The 18,819-nt window shown below is 46.6% G+C and overlaps 2 protein-coding genes across 6 annotated transcripts in view; both read left to right on the top strand.

The window, feature by feature from the left end:
- Positions 1-92: 92 nt before the first annotated feature.
- On the top strand, positions 93-5,003 carry LOC143146407 (mutS protein homolog 5-like). The gene is made up of 13 exons (XM_076310684.1): positions 93-224; positions 350-503; positions 560-1,092; positions 1,800-1,973; positions 2,042-2,246; positions 2,320-2,521; positions 2,729-2,965; positions 3,030-3,168; positions 3,389-3,752; positions 4,081-4,293; positions 4,364-4,504; positions 4,595-4,653; positions 4,826-5,003. Exons 1-13 carry the CDS (start codon positions 130-132, stop codon positions 4,917-4,919), a joined length of 2,610 nt encoding a protein of 869 aa, XP_076166799.1. The 5' UTR covers positions 93-129; the 3' UTR covers positions 4,920-5,003.
- A 170-nt stretch (positions 5,004-5,173) lies between these two features.
- The window catches only part of Klp10a (kinesin-like protein 10A), a 26,211-nt gene continuing 12,565 nt past the window's right edge, over positions 5,174-18,819 (top strand). For 3 of the 5 annotated variants that reach the window (XR_012991930.1, XR_012991931.1, XM_076310678.1), the window contains exons 1-4: positions 5,174-5,941; positions 12,034-12,128; positions 12,256-12,369; positions 15,653-15,683. Coding sequence is in view for 3 of the 5 variants with exons in the window: in XM_076310678.1 (XP_076166793.1) it covers positions 5,875-5,941; positions 12,034-12,128; positions 12,256-12,369; positions 15,653-15,683 (307 nt within the window). In the remaining 2 variants the exon portion in view is untranslated. The remainder of the gene's footprint in view (positions 5,942-12,033; positions 12,129-12,255; positions 12,370-15,652; positions 15,684-18,819) is intronic. The other 2 variants (XM_076310680.1, XM_076310681.1) reach the window with 2 other exon arrangements.

Genomic DNA, 18,819 nt, shown 5'->3' with positions numbered 1-18,819 from the left:
GTCGCAGAATGTTTTTTCCACAGTTAGATGGAACCACGGCGCATGCGCAGATCCAGAAGTCCGTTAGAATTAACGTTCCACCGATCGTTTTACTCACTCGTCGGAAATCGTTTCAATAAAATCAAGAATATGGACAGAGTCGAAAATGCCTTTCGATGCGAACCCTCATCCTCGTCTAGCACAGGATTCAAAATTTGCAGTACGACACCTTCTACTAATCGCATGTACGAGTTTTATACCGATTTAGTTTTATTCAAATATCTTCCTTTTGTCTCGACAATTTATTTCGTGCCTCGTCCCCTACCGAGACGAAAACGATTAAAGAACTTTTATCGTTTCTCCCTCAAAGACAATCCGAATTTGAATATTTGCTATCGGAGAGTAGCGACGAGGAAGAGGACTCGAACAACCAAGAGATCACGAGTGAACCTCAATCGACGAATAAAACAACCACGATTAATCGCAACTTCCCAGAAGCGGTCGTTTCCGAAGACGCGAACGAGGTTAGTATATTCGGTGCGTTGGAAAATTAGTACGAACGTCTTCCTTCGTTTCGTAGATCATCTTATCGATAATTTGGAACAAGAATCAGCTCGGCGCTGCGTATTACGACATCGTTACGTCCGAATTGTTCGTAATGGAGGACACGACCGACGATACGGAGCGGTTTGATGTAATGAAAGCTCTCTACAGACAGTGTCAGCCGCATTATTTGATTACCATTGCCGGTGCACCGATCGTCTTCGCGAACGCATTGAAGAGGATGGTGATCACGGAAACGTTGAACGAAGAAACCGACTCGTTCGGTTCGAACGAGCGCGCGCGCAACACCGTGTTGAAGGTAGTGTGCAAGAAGGATAACAGTTACGAGCGGTGCGTTCACAGAGTGAGATGCCTGCAACTGGAATTCGAGCCGAGGAACGCGAGCAACACCGACAGATTAACCTTCTTGAATAGCATGCTGAACTTCAAATGCTGTGTAATGATCCACGCGCTGGGATCTCTCTTGTTGTTCATCGACAAGCACTGGAACAACATTGCGCTCGATCCCTCTGGGAAGCCATCCTTCGCTGCGCTCAATTACGTTAAACTGTAAGCGTAAGCGACTCGGACGCGAGTAAGCTTTTGAATTAAAGGTTTACAAACTTGTCGAAAGACGCTTCTTTAAAAAAAAAATGAATAGTCAGGGATTTGTAAATTATACTGAAATGACAAAAATTAAAATTTGTCACTTTTTTACTTTATCTTTATAATAACGGTAGCAATGGATCGACGAGGTCCTCCCGATCAAAATGAGTTCAAACACGATGTAAATCGAATGAACTTTATTCGTATTGAATTTAAATATTGTCGAAAGTATTCTTAAATTTAAATATTAGAATGGTAGTAAAATTTCTCCAATTTATGTCGTGTTTGGATTCGTTTCGATCGGGAGAATCTCAAGATGCGTAACGTATGCGGTGTTTCTTTGAAGCGTTCGAGCTTGATTATTACCGCTTGACAGACCAATTCTTTCTCGTTTACTCTTCCTAAGTCTATTCACCGTCTTTGTTCATAGGATCGGATTACACATAACTCCAGACACTGTGTAAATAAAACTGGAACGGGAGCATTTATTTAATCGAGACAAGCGATGTATTTAACTTCTTCAAAGATACCAGCGCATATAGTACATTTACGTGTACATTTAGTTCTCAGGTTACTTTAAGTACTGCAACGCGAAGGTGACCGTTGCAATTACGACTGTTTATGAATAAACTGCTACAACTAACACGTACACCTATATTTTCAAAATGAAGCCACGACCTGGTCATGATGGACGAAGACACCTACAAGGCGTTGAACATCGTCCAGGCCAGGGACCACCCGAGCCTCTTCAAATTTGGCAAAACGATCACAACGACAAAAGGAGCGAGCCTTTTCTCGCTATTGAACCGCTACTGTCAGTCAGGACCTGGCTCACAATTTCTTTGGTAAATCCTTGCATTGGCTACTGCTGGCCACAGATAAATATCTCTTCTAATTTCTTCTAATTTTGTAGGAAAACGTTACGACATCCGACACGAAATCTCTCAGTGCTGAAGCAAAGATTAAACGCGGTGGAATTCTTCCTGGATCCGGCCAATCAAAGCGTCGTCGAGAATTTGTCGTCCTGTTTGAAACACGTGTACCGTCTAACGAACGCTCTGCTTGTCTGTTGCTCAGGGCCACAAGCGAAAGCGTCTAATTGGTACAAATTGCACAAGGTAGTCACTCGGTACAGAAACGAAACACTTGGCGCGGAAGGAATCGACGAAAAGTAAATTCGTTAACTTTCAGACCGTCTCTCATGTAATTTGCATCGGTGATATATGCGAGGATCACGCGGAAAAGATACAACTCTTTAAACAAACAGCCGAGAGCATCACCAACGAGATGCAATGCGTGAAATACTTCGTCGAGTACATAATAGATTTCGGCGAAAGCAGACGTGAGGGAAGACTCTCCGTGAAGCCGAACGTCGATCCTTTGTTGGACGAATGTACGTAGATTTATTGTGAGAAACTGCGAAGAATGTTTCTGAGTTCATTATGCTGATGAAGCATTTCTCTTTCGGTCCAAAATTGTGTTCCAATGGTAGTAATACCGTTCCGAAAATTTTGATCGTCAAATTTGAATTCCATCGAGGTGCATTCTCTGCAGATCTCTACTGTAAAAACGTTCAATTTTTCACGATAACAGTTTCCAGTGAACCACATGAAACGCACTCTGCCCGAACTGCTCACGAAGATGGCAGAGAAGGACATGCGAGAACACCTACCACCGTTCGTGACTGGTTGCAACATGTTGTATTTACCAAACATCGGCTACGTGTTGGCGATAAACAAATGGAATCCAACTCCGCCGGAGAACGTTGTGTTTCGAAATTTGGAGTTCAAGTTCAAAATCAGGGACGTACACTATTACAAGAGTTCCTCGGCGAAAGGTCGGTACGACAGTTTCCTGCTTGACGTTCGAAGTTTCCTTCATCCGGTAAAACTTTGATTCAGAACTGGACGATACTGTGGGCGACATCATCCTGAAAATTGCCGTAAGACAAAATAGTATCGTGCAGAAACTGATACGATACGTGAAGAAACACAGCGCCCCGATTTTACACGCGATTCAACTGTGCGCTGAGCTGGACACGTAAGTACATCAGGACGACTGGAGAGAATACCTATGGATGGAGTTCACATTCAGGGATCAGAATTTTTAAGGAAAATCGTTTCACTAATGGTGGAGAGTAGTGATAGGATTACTATGGTGAAAATGCAGTTTCGAACACTCTGGGGCATTTTTCACAGTTGCTTGAAGTATATAGATTTATATAGTATTATGGAGTTTCAAAATTGCTTTGTTGTTGCAGTTTGTTGGCCTTCTCGAAGGTAGCGCGCGATTACAATTACGTGAGACCGGTCTTAACTGAGTCCAGGATCATAGATATACGGGAAGGACGACATCCGCTGTTGGAATGCTTCACCACATTCGTACCGAACGATGTTCGTTCAGAAAACGGTGGGAGTTTGATTAAAGTAGTAACGGGACCGAATTCTTGCGGCAAGAGCGTGTACCTGAAACAGATCGGACTTGTGATATTCATGGCTCACATAGGATCGTACGTCCCCGCGAAATCGGCCACCATTGGAACAGTCACGCGTATCTTGACTCAGATGTTGAACACGGAGAGCGTAGGATTGTACGCGAGCTCGTTTCTGCAGAATCTTCGACAAGTATTAAAGAATGGATATACATTTATAAAAAGGATCTACCGGTTTGCAACGATTTTAATGTATATTTAAAGGGGAGTATTTTCGAGTGTGTTAATATAAAAAATAATTGACTCTCGCGTTTAGTTTCCGAAATACGATTATTAGAAACGTCGAGTTAAAGCACGCTTTAACGAGCGTGAGGTTGTGACTCGCACACGTCTCGTGTTGCCTGCCACTAGGGGCGCTTCGATTAGAGCCGAAGCACAAAGAGGAGAGTAAAACCAGACCAACCTAACTTTCCGTCGTCTTGAAAGCAGAACCTAACCTAGAATTTTGGCTTTGCTTTCAGATCAATGTTGCGATTCGCACGTCTACGCCCGACAGCGTCGTGATAACGGACGAATTAGACCGAGGCACGTCTGAGATCAGCGGGTTGTCGCTGGTCGCTGCAGTTCTGAACACGTTCGCGGAGAGGGGCGACAATTGTCCTCACGTGTTCGCGGCGACGCATGCGCACAGCGTGCTCGCACTGCTCCCTCGAACGCCCCTGATCGAGCTTCAGGTGATCCCACAAATCGGTAAACTGTTTCCACGCACGAGACAGGTTCTAATTTAGCTTATCTTTCTCTCAGACTTTCGAGTACGTACTGAACGAGGACGAAACCTTGGCCTTCCTGTATCGAGTGACCAACGGTAGCACGACGCGCAGCTTCGCCCACTTTGTAGCGAGAATCGCGGAATTGGACAAGAATATCGTGAAGCGCAGCCTCGAGGTAATCAATAATTTTGATCGGATACCACGACCACTCGACTCTCGTCGATAACTTCTGGTCCAAACTATGACTCGTTTCGACGCATTGCAGGTATTCGAGAAAATGAAACAGGACGCTCTACCATTGAGTATTAACCAACGCTCGGACACGTAAGATTCTTGGTTCTCCGAATCATCTCGTATTGTTTACGTTCATTTCTAATTTCTAACTACTTCTAATTTTGTATTTAATTTTAATTCAATTTATTTCGAGAGCGTGGAAAAGGGAAGGAAGAATACAATTTAAGAAAAATTTAAATGCACCTGTCCCTCCTAATTTCAGGCTAAAACGCATCGTTCAACTGTCGAAGAGAGCCACGGATTTCGACTCGGAAGAACTGAAGTCATTGGTGCTACGAGCTGTGACTCTCAAGTAGCCGAAAGCGTAAGATCAATACCAATCGGAAGCCCACCGACGCCCCTCGAACGTTGATTTCTGCTTCCAGACAAATAAAATTCTCATTTCGAAACACGAACTCGTTCCCTACGCATTTATTCGTTCGTCCCTCGCGTGTCGTTTTCACGAACCCACGGTTGCCATTCGTTAGGCGTAACCATAGCGACGAGAAGTTCCTAAATCGGCCGGTAGGTGGGAGAACAATGCTGCTTGTCGCGGCGAAGAGTAGTACAAAGCCAGATGTCGTCGCGATCGTCCGGTCGACCGAAAGTTGGCGCTCGCAGTCTTTCCGTTGTCAATAACGGACACTGGCAGTATCCCGGCAGAAAATCCCGGAAACATCTCGTTCGTGAAACTCGACGGCTTTCCGGATGTAATTTCGCGTTGTCGCGAGTTTGTTTCGGCGTGCACGAAGATTCGTGGAAAGGAGGCGTGCTGTCGCGCGGGATACGCGACCCACCGTTTTATCGAGAATTCGCAAAACGGGCGTGCCTTGGACGATCGGCGACGTCCCTGACGCGGCATATACAACGGCGGCAATAGGCGGCCGAGAACGACGGCGACAGCGACTGCAACCGCGACCGCGACTGCGACGACGACGAGAAGGACGTACACGAGAACGACGGTGACGCACGGTACGGGCAAAACAGAGCAGAACAGCGGCGACAGGAACGGGAACGGAAAACTACCACGGCGGAGGAGACGAACGCAACGCTCCGCCGCGTGATTTTGAATACGAACCAAGTCGTAACTGTCAACGGTCAGATTCGGAAGACTCGCGAACGCAGTCTCGCTCGCGGTAGGGCTTCTCCCGTGAATCGTGCCGTTTTCACGTCTCGTCGTCGACGACACTATCGTCATCGTTGTCATCGGCCGATCCGGTGAGGAGCCGGGTTATTTTACGGTGGTGGCTACGGGCGTGAGAACACGACTAAATGACCATGGATCACGACCTGTTGGACATCGAGACCGGCTACAGCATCAACATCAAAAGGACGGACGGTGAGTAAGGTCTCGCGCTCGCAGCGACGTGTATTTTTAGAAATTTAGTCGGCCGATCGGTGTGGTTCGAGGGGTTTCTCTTGGTGCCAACGCGAGGCGATCGCCGGCGATCGCGAGGACGAGGCAACCGCGATCAGGGCCGCACCGGCCAGCTGCCGGTTCGTTTCGTTTATCCCCTTTTCTGCCCGTGATTCGTATCGACTCGTCGGTCAGCCGACCGACTGGTTTCGCTTCCGCCGCGGTGGCACACGTTCGGCCTTAAAACGACAGTTGGCGAGAATCGCGCGTGGGTCGACAAACGTCGCAGGAACTCCCTGACACGGGACCGGTTTCGCTTTCCTATCGGCGAAACTCTCGCTGGCAGCCCGACCGTACCTGCGCTTGCGAACCCACCTAGCTCCCGTGTTTTCCCAGCAACGAATCGACCGATTCTGTGAACGACGCGTACATCTTCGCGACCGATCGAAGCTATTGCCACGCGATAACCGTCGAGTCGCACGCTCGCACGCGCGCGTACTTCCACCTGTGTGTACGTTGCGAACGGTCGCCCTTGCGCTTCGACCGAGAACATTTCCACGCCATGTTTGTTTTCTTTCCATCGTTCCTTTTTTCACACTCGGAGCCGTTGCGTGCGAAATTTGAAACGGTGCCTGGACCGTGGCGCAACCCGTCCCGCGTACGGGAGAGCATACAAGATTCGTACTACCGATCGAGCTAGAAGACATACACGGGATATGATATATCCTTTCACCGCGTGCGCGGGCTTCGTTTCCGACGCGTTGCCCGCGTGTGCAACGAGACCAGAACGAAAGCCGCCTCCTTCGAGTCATTGATCGCGTTCCTCTTACGCGCTCCAGATGTTACACGGTTCTCTCGTGTACATCGAACGATCTTCGTCTTCCTCGAAGCAACGAAAGAGAAAAAAGATAACCTACGTGTTGCCCCGCGAACCATCGTGAACGAGAACGCGATCGAGCGTTTAGTCCGCGAACTCGAAAGAACCCCATGCGGTGTACATCCACCGGTCGGTTTCTACGAATTCGCGAGTCGGTCGGTACAGAGTCAGTTCACGCAAAGCGTTTTTACGCGTCCCGAGCTTCGCGATTCGTATCGCCGTAAACGATGGCGCATCGGAGTTGGTAAGACACATCCGAAGAAGGCGTATCGAACCAAAATAGTACGCGTTTTGAACGTCCTTGCAGCGCCGTAGGCCCTCGTGTATTTACTTCGAAAACAGTCAAATCAAGGTTAGGTTCGTTTGCTCGTGCCTCGTAACAGTCTCGCGTAGGTCTACGCAGTTTACCAAATCGAGTAAAGTACATTGTAAAATTATGTCGCTCAATAGGGGGGTGACACAGTGTTACACCCGTGTTTCTATGCCTCATTCGTATCTTATTTGAAATTCTCATCGACCCGATATGTTTCGCGTAAACGTTAACCTCGTTCGGAGCGCACTATTTTCGTCCGCGTATGAAAAACGAGTACGGTGCGAACCAAGTCACCGGTTCTCGGCTGCGGATCGTCTCGCAGCACGCAACATCGATTAATGTGGAGATCCTGCCGAAAAAAGTCGTCCATTCGAAACCCGACGTCTCCGGATTCGCGTGTGTCGGTCGTTTGGCAGGCCAGCTGCAATTGCGGGACACGATCGATATCGACGATACGCTCACATTCGCTCGCGTGAACGGTTAGCTTCTTTCGTCTCGGAGGAACAGTCGAGCGACGACACACAAAGTTTAAAGTTTCAGACGGAAATGCCGAACCGTCGAAATCTAAAATTAAGCGACATTTCGCCCGTCTCGGCGCTTGTTAGGACAATGAACGTACGAACAAACGAACGAACTATTGCGTTTCGTGCTCGCGATTCGATCGTTCGTCCTGCGAGGGATCGCGTGGACACTTTTATCGTCGGCGAGACCCGCGTTTCTCGGAAGATAATCGACGCGATTTCGTTCGCTCGCTCGCAGCCGTCGAGTGAGTCAGACCTCTCGCCATGAAAGGAGAGCCGTGGCTGCGCTGACAACCGGCGGTGCGCGCGGTAATCCTCCCCTCGACGCCAACCGTCTTTTCGCGACGCGATCGGAAGAAAAAAAAAAACGTCGAACGATTGAGAATCCAGGGAATCGGTAGTCACGATTTCTCAGAAAAGCGGTCTCGACTGCGGGAAGAAAGCGGATCGCCGACCCAATCTCGACGCGGCCATAATATTTATAGCCTGCACTGTGCACGTACGGGGCGTGACAAAAATGTGGGACACATTTTCGGTATCAATCCTACGTGTCCAAATAACGGAGAAAAAGTCTCGCGCCGTTTCGAAGACTCGTTTTCAAAATAGAAACGGTTAAAATTACACGGGTCGATATTACTAGTGTTTCATAGGTCCCTTTGGGGGGTGTGCCGTTTAAATAGTAATTCGACACGGTTTGTCGAAGAACGTATATCAATTTTGTTCGAAGAATCATAGTCTACGAAAACTTGGAACGGAAATTTAGATTTAAAAAGTGCAGTATTGTCGAAGTATACGGTGATTGGTTGCCGAGTTTAGAAGGATCGTGCGACTTCTATTTTGCTTTTCGAGTTTACCCTTTACACGCGGGGCCATGCGGTCAGCTGTTCCGGGGTCGACACGACCCCAAACAGGAGACTTGGAAACTTTAGCCGATTGTATGTATCTCGGGAACGATTACTCGGATCGCGAAGCGGCAAGGGACTCTTTTCCTCGTTTTAACGCGTAGAATCGACTTCCGTGAAAACGTCGCGTGTTTGTTGTCATTCTAGATATGTACATAGCTTTACGCGTAAACGATAGGCGTCCTCGACACTCCGATGCGAAGCGTGCCCTTGACGAAACGTCTCCTCGATTACCGAAAGTAATCCAATTGTCCTCGATATCGTCGATTTCCGAGCTGATTACCGTGCGATCGTTAGCGGCGTTAACGCGTGCTCCTGCCGCGTTGGACGATTAATGCGATTGCCACGCTCGTTTCACGGGCACGGCGTGCGCTCGTGCACGCGCCGAGAATAGACAGACGGATGAATAGTTCGATCATCGACGGGACGAAAAATCATGGCGGTCCGCGAGCTGGAAGTTGCGCGCTGGAACCCAACGCAGCGTCACGACGCAACAAGTGGCCGACACGCATTCCGCTTCGGGAGCTCGACGTCGCGTCGCCGCCTCTTGTACCCCCTTGGGCAAATTTCCCCGGATATCATGATAATAATAATAATAGAGTAACTTTTTGTTACGTTCTTGGAAAAGGGTACACACACAGAGTTGCTGGTATAAAATTTATAACGGCATAGAGAAAGAGGGAGACATATTTTTAGACAAGAGATTTGTGGTCGAAGATTCTTCATTTATTTTTACATGTATGCGTTACACGTAATATTACCGTGAAATAAATTGTGAAATTAATTCAGAAAAGGCAAGTGCAGAGCGGCTCAAACACCTCGAAATCGATTCACGCTCGTGGTAAAAGTAATCGCATTCCATATTGTTGCGTAACGTTGGATAGTTTTTAAAAGAATTTTTGAAACTTTCTTGTCGCGCTTCGGTTGGTTTCCAGTCGCTCGGGTAGATCAGTTTCGGCGCTCGACACGGCCGCCGTGTGACACACCAGTGGATCACGTCTTCTCGTGCTGGAAATTCGGGAGAAAATTTTTCAAAATTGTTCCAGGATACGTACGAATTGAATCTCGAGACCAAGGGGTTTAAATCTGTGTCTCGCGATCCGGGAACAGAATTTCGGGAGGGGCGACGGAACGAAAAAAAAATAATTAGATTTCAGACGACGCGCGAAGTCCTTGTCCAAAAGCGAGCGCGTAATAGACAGAGAGCCAAGCACGTGGGCGCTGCATCCTTATAAGGGCGCCCGTCACGAGATTCTTACCTCGCCGAACATTACCTTATATCTTATCTGGTCTTACGTCATCAAGAAACGTTTTTTTTTTTCCTCTCGCTACTCGTTTTCATTTGTCGCGATTCAATTTTTTTTTTTTCACAATTGTCCGGTCGAGCAAAACTACGTTTTAATTCGCGAGCATGCCATATGGAAGGATATATAGCGTGCTTCCGCTAACGCAGTGTTTCCCAATCCACGTGCCGCGACACATTTGTGCGTTTTCTATTTTTGGATTCTCATTAGATTCTCTCTAATTTTCATCGAACACCTAACTTCTTTTATACCGTATTTTATTACATCGGATACAATTATTTACCACGTAATGGACAAAAATATATACGAAAGTGTATCACAGCAGCGACAATGTTAATCATTTATTATTTAAAAATAATTGCGTGTCGCGGGAATCTTATTAAATTCAAGGCGTGTAAAAAGGTAGGGACACTTTGCTTCGACACAATGATGTTTCAGCCGTTGGTAGAAAAAAGTTTGGAAGAAAAATTGATTTTTATCGGGTATTTAACAAACAGTAATAAAAATTTGTAACATTGTTTCCACAACGAGGTGAACGTTACCTCCGATTTTCAAAATAAGATCGGATATTTTTCTTTCTCGTCGGTGGATACCGAGAAAACATTTTAAACCGTTAAAATAACATAGTTTCAGCGCATACCTATATCGTCGACGGCGCAGTAGAGAACACGTGACGAAAACCCTAACAGTAGTAGATCCATCGGTTTTATTACCACTACGACCGAAGTAATCTGGGATTCTTGGACAGCTGGCTGTGCTCGATCAATAGACCAGTTTTGCAGTCGGTCGCTAGCTGATGTCCAGGAATCCCAGAACAATACGAGGAAGGGAAAGTGGAAGTTCTCCCTCTCCCTATTCATCTGCGCATAACGCATCCACGAGACAACACGTCCATCATCTGCAAACGCATTCACCGTTACCGATATTTTTTTATTGCACTTGTGTGTCGATACGACGACGACTGGGTCGTTTGTTACTCGATACTCGAATATCGGTTACTTAAATATAAAATATTGGCTTGTTTGGATAGTCATTTTTTTTTTTTTTTTGTGAAAATGGAACACAATTTTCTTAGAGTGTATAAACAATTTATTAAATTGGTTTAATATTCTCCATTTTGGAAAACGAAATGACTCTCCGAACAACCCAATATTTCCTATTGTTTTACCAAACGATGAAATGGTCTATTATTTTTGTTAGAACTGTTATATTTTTATTAGAAAAATTAAACGTTTCGCGCGTCTGTAAAATGTTCCACCGGATGGATAAATTTTCAATTAATGTTATCGTGATTGATTGAATTTTCAATTATTGTTAGGAACGATTTGTCAAAAAGTGCGACGATAATTGGGACAATTTGCCTTATACGCGGTGCCCCGGCGGCGAAAAAAAAAATGAAAGTAAGACGCAACTTGCGCGGAACCGAGGCCGAGACTTTGAGAAACGACGAGTTCGCGTTGCCAAACGCTGAGAAGCGAAACCTCTTCTACGATGGGAGGCAGAGATGGGTGGAATTATTATTCGGGTATAAATTTCGAGCCACGAATAAAGTATGAATAGCTCTTTACCCGTTATTTGTTAAATAAAGATTACCAAAAATTAGAATCCAGTACGAATTTTCTACGTGGAAGAAAAGTCAGTGGAAATTGTCTAGGCTAGAATAAAATTTTGCAGATAGACAAAATTTGTATCCGGATGTAAAATTTCTACTAGAGAAAAACATATAAAAAAATTTTCATCCCTTGCTCGTCGATCAGAAATTAAAATGTAGCACGAATTTTCTACGGGGGGGGGGGGGGGGGGAATTAGTGAAAATTTCTATAAGCTTTATTTATTCGAATAAAATTTTGCCCCTTGTCCAATGGAAGTCAAGACTCACGAAAAAGCCACCCGATCGAAGCGCGTGCGCGCGTGCACGCTGGCTCATTTTCAAGTTCCAACGAGAAGGGAAAGAGGACGACGACGTTTTCTATTCTTATCGCGGGGATCTCGGCGCAGCGAAGACGAGAAACCGAAACCGATTGCGAATCCCCTTAACGACGAGAAACGAACCAGTCGCAAATCATCGGGATTGGGGTCAAGGGATATCTCTCCACTGCCAGGATCGCCCGTGGAAATAGCGATACACGCGGCAATAACGACATTAATTTGTTCCAGGTCGCATCCACTCGGCGGTCGTTTCGGGCGTTAATTGGGCGCAGCGCACTGTCACCGTAGAATGGTTCGAGAGAGGCGAGACGAAGGGGAAAGAGGTAAAATAGTGTTTCAAAAGCGTCTCACGGGTATCGCCTCTGATATCACCGTCGACCGAACAGAAATGGGGGGGTGGGGAGGGGAGGCATCGACGAGACACGTAAAAGTCTCGCGGCTGATTTCTAGGTGGAGATCGACGCGATACTCGCCTTGAACCCCGAGCTGGCCAGTCAGAAAACGATGGAACCGCCACCACCGGCTCAGATCAACAACCACGCGTTAGTCACCTCCAGAGCAAGGGTACGTATCGCTCGCTGGACAGTGCAGGCAGCCTGAACCGCGCGTACCACGTTTCTACCGATTGGAATATTCTCGAGGGGGAAAAATACACGGATTTTACCATAGTTGGCCGTGATCGTAAACCGAGTTCACGTGTGCGCGCGATCTCTCCTCTTTTATCATCGCGTACTTCTCCCGCGTCTCCAGGTAGGCTTCATCGTTCGTCATTGGCGCGTCGTGTTTTAACGAGGGGACCGCGCGAAGGGTCGAGATACGCTTCGTCGTGAGCTCGAATCGTAGCAAGTGGTGATAAGATGTTTTGATCCGATGTCGGAGGGCACAGTGGACGGACACTCGATTATTGACGAGAGTTGGTAGGTGTACGGAGAACCGAACGATATTTTTCGAAAGTTACTTCTTACCGATAGATGTTAAAGGTAAAGACATTTAGGTGATTACTTATAAGACACCCTATGAGACAATGAAGTATAAGGGTAGTAAATTTGAAAAATACAAATAACATTTTTTTCACATTGTTTTATTCCAGTGTATTTATTATACTAGGTTATTCGGAAAATCATTTCGTTTCTTTTTCGGTGAAAATAAAACATAATTTTTTTAGAGCATATAAATATTTTATTAAATTATTCTCCATTTTGGAGAACGAAATGACTCGATATTTCTTCTTTCTTTTCTGTACAAACTATATTTACAAAAATATAGTTATTACAACGATCACACGCGGTACAAGGATATGGGTCGGACACGAGTGAAGCACGTTTCGGTTCTCGGTTTAACCCACCGCCTTTCGCGGAATCGTGCGGTTAATTCACGCGGTCCCCCTGTCAGAATCGCATGCAACGGCCCACGCCCTCTCTAGAGGGGTCGTCATGGGTCACCTGTCTCATCCGTCCGCTCTTTCGGTGTTCACACGCGCACGCGAGAGCCAACCCTGGTCCACGGACGTGGCCACGAATTTTCTTTTTCGTTCGGCGTGGCCAAGGAAGCAGCACCGAGAGAGCCCACGGGCGTTCATCAACGTCGCCCCGCCCCGCCACGACCCGACCCGACCGCCCGCCCGCCCACCACCTACCGTCGTTCCCGCTACTAACACGATAACATCTTTTTTCCTCCATGGACGCTGCTCATTATCACGGACCTGGGTCGACGATGGATCATCAAACGACCTCGGGATCCCGTCCAAAAACCGATCGAATCCCAATACGACCTCGCCTCGTCGTCGCGCGTCTTCGCAATATCTACTCTCCGGCGTCTATATCACGACGATTTCTCGGCTCGTCGAACCCCCTCGTTTCTCGATCCCGTCTCACGATCGAGAGCCCCGCCCCTCTGCGCGAAACCGCGATCGAAACGCCACTGTGCACGCATGCGCGTGCGCGCGACAAAAAAAATATAAAACAATCGTTAATCGAAACGTCAGGACTCTTCGTGCGAGGAGGACGAGGGGGTGGACGAGTCGGAAAACCAAGAGGAGGGCTCCCTTGGACGACACGGCGGTCACGCCGCAAGAAACGGCCTTGCATCCGCAACGCTTCCTGTACGAGTCATGTCTGCTCTTTCGGTAAACGCGAATCCCACGCTCCGCGACTCTTATTCACTCTCCACTCTCCACTCTCCCCCCTTTCCCGCCTCCTCGTGTTTCGCGAGGATCCAAACGTTCCGTGGACCATTTTGGGGATTTACCAAGGTGGATCCATTATGGACTTACCTCGGTGGGCAGTCAAACTACCCGAGACCATTTTGGGGTGGTACCGTCGGTAACGAGGAAATCCGCAGAGGAATAAAAAAAAAAAAATACACTTTACAACAGTGGATTCTGTTAACCTTAACGCGTTCTTCCTTTCTTGGGTCTTAGGGTGGAGAATGTATTAGGACTTGTGTTTTTAACTTTGCGATACAAGGGGATTGAGGAGAGAAGTGTTCAGTCGTAGATATTGTGAGGGTTTCAAATGTGGAAAAGTAGTTTTTTATTGGGAAGGGTCGAGAAAGACCCGAGGAACGCAGTACGGTTGAGCAGAAACAATACTGAAATTTATAATCGATGCAATTAGTAGAGTGGTATCTTTTGGTATTGATGTAAGTCCCATCGATCCTACCCCATCCTCGTCAAAACGCGTTGCTTTCTCGCGCATTCGGGGACCTAAATATAAAATCGTTACCAAGGGCACTTTTCAGTAACATTTTGCCACGGTGGAATCTGTTAACTTTTAAATATATATAGCTGCAGAAGTGCAATATCCTTGTAATAATGGTACCAATGAATTGGCGAGGGTCTCCCGATTAAAACGAGTCCAAACACGACACGAATCGGACGAACTTTATTCCCAATGAATTTAAACATCAAAAATTTCGAAAATAATAGACCAATAGTAAAATTTTTCCAATATATGCCGTGTTTGTACTCATTTTAATCGGGAGGATCTCGTCAATCCGTCGACACCATTCTTACAAAGATAAAGTGAAAAATATAAAAATTAAATTTTTTAAAAATTCACCGAGACACCGAGTAGTAGGGGAAACGGGTCGTTGAAATTAAATCGAGATAACTCTATTAAAATTTCAACTGTACTTTTTTTTGGTATCGGTGCAAGTCCCCGGTTTCAGTGTAGGTCGAACCCCGTCTACCCCCCTCCAGGCCCCATCGATCGTACCCCCCCTTCCGCGGCGCCATCCTCGCCAAAAACGCGGTGCTTTCACCCGCGCTCGGACCCCCCGCGACTCTTCCCGTAACTCCCCCCACCCTCGTCACTCGTCGCTTTATCCACGATCGTTCTCTCACCACTGCACGATAGCTATCATTGTCACGGCTTATCGCACATCGCAGGCCCTGTTTGCTCGTCCAATCCGCGTACGCGTATCGCTCTCGATCCGATCGTGCGACAAATACGAGAACGGTACAATCGCGAGATCGGTTGCCAAACGCGGAACGACGCGCTTCCTCGATCGTGTTCAATCGACTCCAGGAACGCGTGTCGATCGATTCCCGAATTTTCGTCGCGTGGCTCGTTTCTCCTCGTCGCGGGAACGATCCCGTTCGATCTCGATGTCTCTCGATCAGCCGACGGGATGTATCGTGCACACTTGGCTTCCGTGAACCGATTGTTTGTCTATTTTTTTTTACTTTACTATTTTGTGTAGCGCACTCGGATTACAGTACCGCAAAAAGAGCTTTGTTACACGAATAATTTACGATGCATTTCTTTTCTGTTTCCTCCTTTGGGGAAGAAGAGAAAAAGAAAAAAAAAACGTTAACAATGTGTTCTCTCTGTCTTTCTTTTTGCAGCATTCCACCAAGCCGTCGATTCCAGTAAAAGGTATGTCGCGCGTGACCGTACGCTCCAATACGCTTCCCGCGTGCGAAACTGCGCGCGAGCGGTCGACGCTGCCCAGCCGGCGTAACGCGTCGCGAATTTCCAATTTGCCCCCATCGAGCGCATGGCGCAACGAGTTCAACAGAATCACGTGACCGACCGGGGTAGGATCCGATCCGACCCTCTACGATTTTATCCTGCTCTCGCAGAACGGTTGTGTGCGTACAGGTCCCTGAAGGGGATGTACCGAACATTAGGCGCAGATACTCGATTATTGTGGAAATGTACACAGCGTGGGTTTGAAAGGTTTTCGAACCGAAAAACTCTTATACTTGGAGGAAATTTTATTGTCCGGGTGCTCGTAAAGCCACTGAAAAGCATCTGGAAGTAATTTACACGTTTTTGAAAATTTCGTGGCGATCTTCAACCGAGAAGAGAAAGAATTGAGAAACGTTGCTTGAATCGCTATGTTCGGTCGTGGAAAGTTTGAAACTTACCTGCACTCTTTAGCCAAGTTTGTTACTCACAATTGTGCGAACGATCCCCACGTTAAGGTTCAACTCCCGAGATAACGGTATTGCTCGTGGATGGACGTCTTCAAGCGATTGGCAACCATTCCTGAAACGTAAATACCGCTGGAATAGTTGTGCACGACCTGGACGATTTCACAACACTCGATACGTTTCCGTATCAATTTTTTTTTTTCACGCTTAAAAAACAAAAGCTTATCGGGGCTGATTGTTTCGCGTGGATAGTCGCGATAACGCGGGACTGATAGATTGTTGAAGGTGCACCGATGACGAACTGCTGGACAATCGACGATTGGATAAAAATCTGTGAAGAAAGGGATGAAAAATTTACGGAAAAATGGAAAATAATGTACTTCTGTATTTTTTTTTCTTATCCAGAGAAAAGTTGATACGATCACGGGTTTTTATAAATACTTTTTGCATCACAAAAAACGTTGACGACGCAAATCGATATTCACGGTATACACGAATAGTTACATAGCGTGTTACTTTAATTATTCATATCTTTGCAATTATCGAGGATCCGCGCTTAAATGTTTTATGCAGTTCACAAGGGACTTCTCCTCTGTCAACCTGCAAACGCGCGTTAAATTCTAAGGGGACAGATTGGGTCTTTCACTCGACGGAACTGGACTTCGTTCTTTGTTATCTTTCTTAGGCTATAGACCCGGACGATGGTCTAATCGCTTGGTCTCGTCCCACGCTTTTCCACGCTACCACCTTCGAGGTGCATGCTACGGAGTACCTTGGGGATCTCATTAAACTTGAACAGCTGACTTAACATTTGTACTGAAAGATATTAATAGCCTCATCGACTGGTCTGATATTTTTGAACTTTTTAAATTCGATGCTTCACCTAAAATACTTTTTTAAATGCCAAACAACTTGTGAAAACAATTTATGTCTGAGATTTTTTCTGGGTGATCAAGTTCCGTTACCAACTTTTTTCTCGCATTGTCTAATCGTTCGTATGCTTATTATATTTATAATAATAGTAACGATACATCTTTATTGTACTAAGATCGTGTACATTAAAAAGGAAACAAAAATAATACAGTATCGACTGAAGAATAGAAAGTATAATTAAGTAAACGGTTCGGTACATAAGCGAAATATAGCTATAAGCTATTATTGACTCAACCTTGGAAATAATCTAATAATAGAAAGGGGAAAAAACGTGGAAGTTAATTAACAAGAGGAAGGAAACAAAATTAAAATAAGTGTTAGGTTCTTTTCATCCAATTAACTATCGTTCATTTCATCGTAATAAACATTTATTTGAGCAAATACATAAACGATAACATAATACAATAAAACGTTGCTGTGATCGTAAAAGAATAGAAGAAGAAAAAAATATCACCTTACGCGACATCATCGACAGCTCGACACGTGCTGCGCAAAAACAAAAACTCCAACGCAACACGCACGCAACAGCCCGCGGCTTTCAAAAGAGAGATCCCAAACAAATATTACTCCGACAATAAGTATTTCTTCCAATAATAATCAACAGAGCACAAAGTCGATAGACAATAGCAGCAGGCCATAAAAAGAAAGTTTCAATAATAATAAACTCGTTGGGCTATACGTGTCCCGCTGCCGACCATGCATCGCGATCGATCGTTTCCTTGCAATATCGTGTCCGTGTTCAACGATACGCGTACGTGGCCGAACGCGGAGATCGATTTTCCGTTACGAGCATGTGCCGTCGGCACTCGGTGGCCTTTTCGGCGTATAACGCGAGTCGAGCCCACTGGGTCGTCGGCTGGCACAGGAGTACGCCGGGGTTCGTGGGCTAGCTAGCCGGTTGTAACTATCGACGTTCCTGCGCTGTATGCAAAAGCATACAAGGGCAAGGACCTCTAACGGCGGACAGTACGCGGACAGAGCGGCTTGGACGGTCTGCTTGGCACACCTCGATCGTATTCACCGCGGGTTTCCGTCGATTGCGTTCTAACCTTCGCCTTCGCCTTGTTCTCGGGATCGATCGGAAGCCAGCGTTTAACGGTCGCGTGTCTTCGTCATGAGGTTCGATCCGTTGAGTCGGTGTTTCGGCAGAAAAAATAAAATAAACAACGCCGAGGACAGCTGCATCGACGACGCACGAGCCGTACCGGACCGAGACGAGCACGGTAACGACGCGATTCGTTTTTGTGGTCGATACGATCGTTCGAACACGACGGTCCATTCCCCCCTCCACCTGAGGGGGTCCTTTGCGTCGTCGCGTACGCTATTCGCGCATTGGCAGAGATTCGTTCGATCACTGCCTCCCCCACAGATCACACGACCGATACATCGTTCGCATCTTCGTTCGTTCCTCCCTCGAAGATCTCGCGTCCAACGTATAGTTTACGGCGAGTCTACCGGGCTTGTAGTTTGCTCGATTTCCATCGAAAGATCTCGCGAGTAATGCATAGTTTGCGGCGGGACCACTGCGCTGGTGGTTCGCTCGATTCCCACCGAAAGATCTCGCGAATAATGCATAGTCCGTGTCGGTTCCACCGTGCTGTTACTTCGCTCGATTCTCCCCCGAAAGATCTCGGGAATAATGTATAATTTGCAGCGAGTTCGCCGCGCTGGCGATTCGCTAGATTTTTTCCGAAAGATCTCGC

Source organism: Ptiloglossa arizonensis, chromosome 4, assembly GCF_051014685.1.
Source record: "Ptiloglossa arizonensis isolate GNS036 chromosome 4, iyPtiAriz1_principal, whole genome shotgun sequence".
Taxonomy (NCBI): Eukaryota; Metazoa; Arthropoda; class Insecta; order Hymenoptera; family Colletidae; genus Ptiloglossa; species Ptiloglossa arizonensis.
This window is presented reverse-complemented; position numbering and strand designations above follow the sequence as displayed.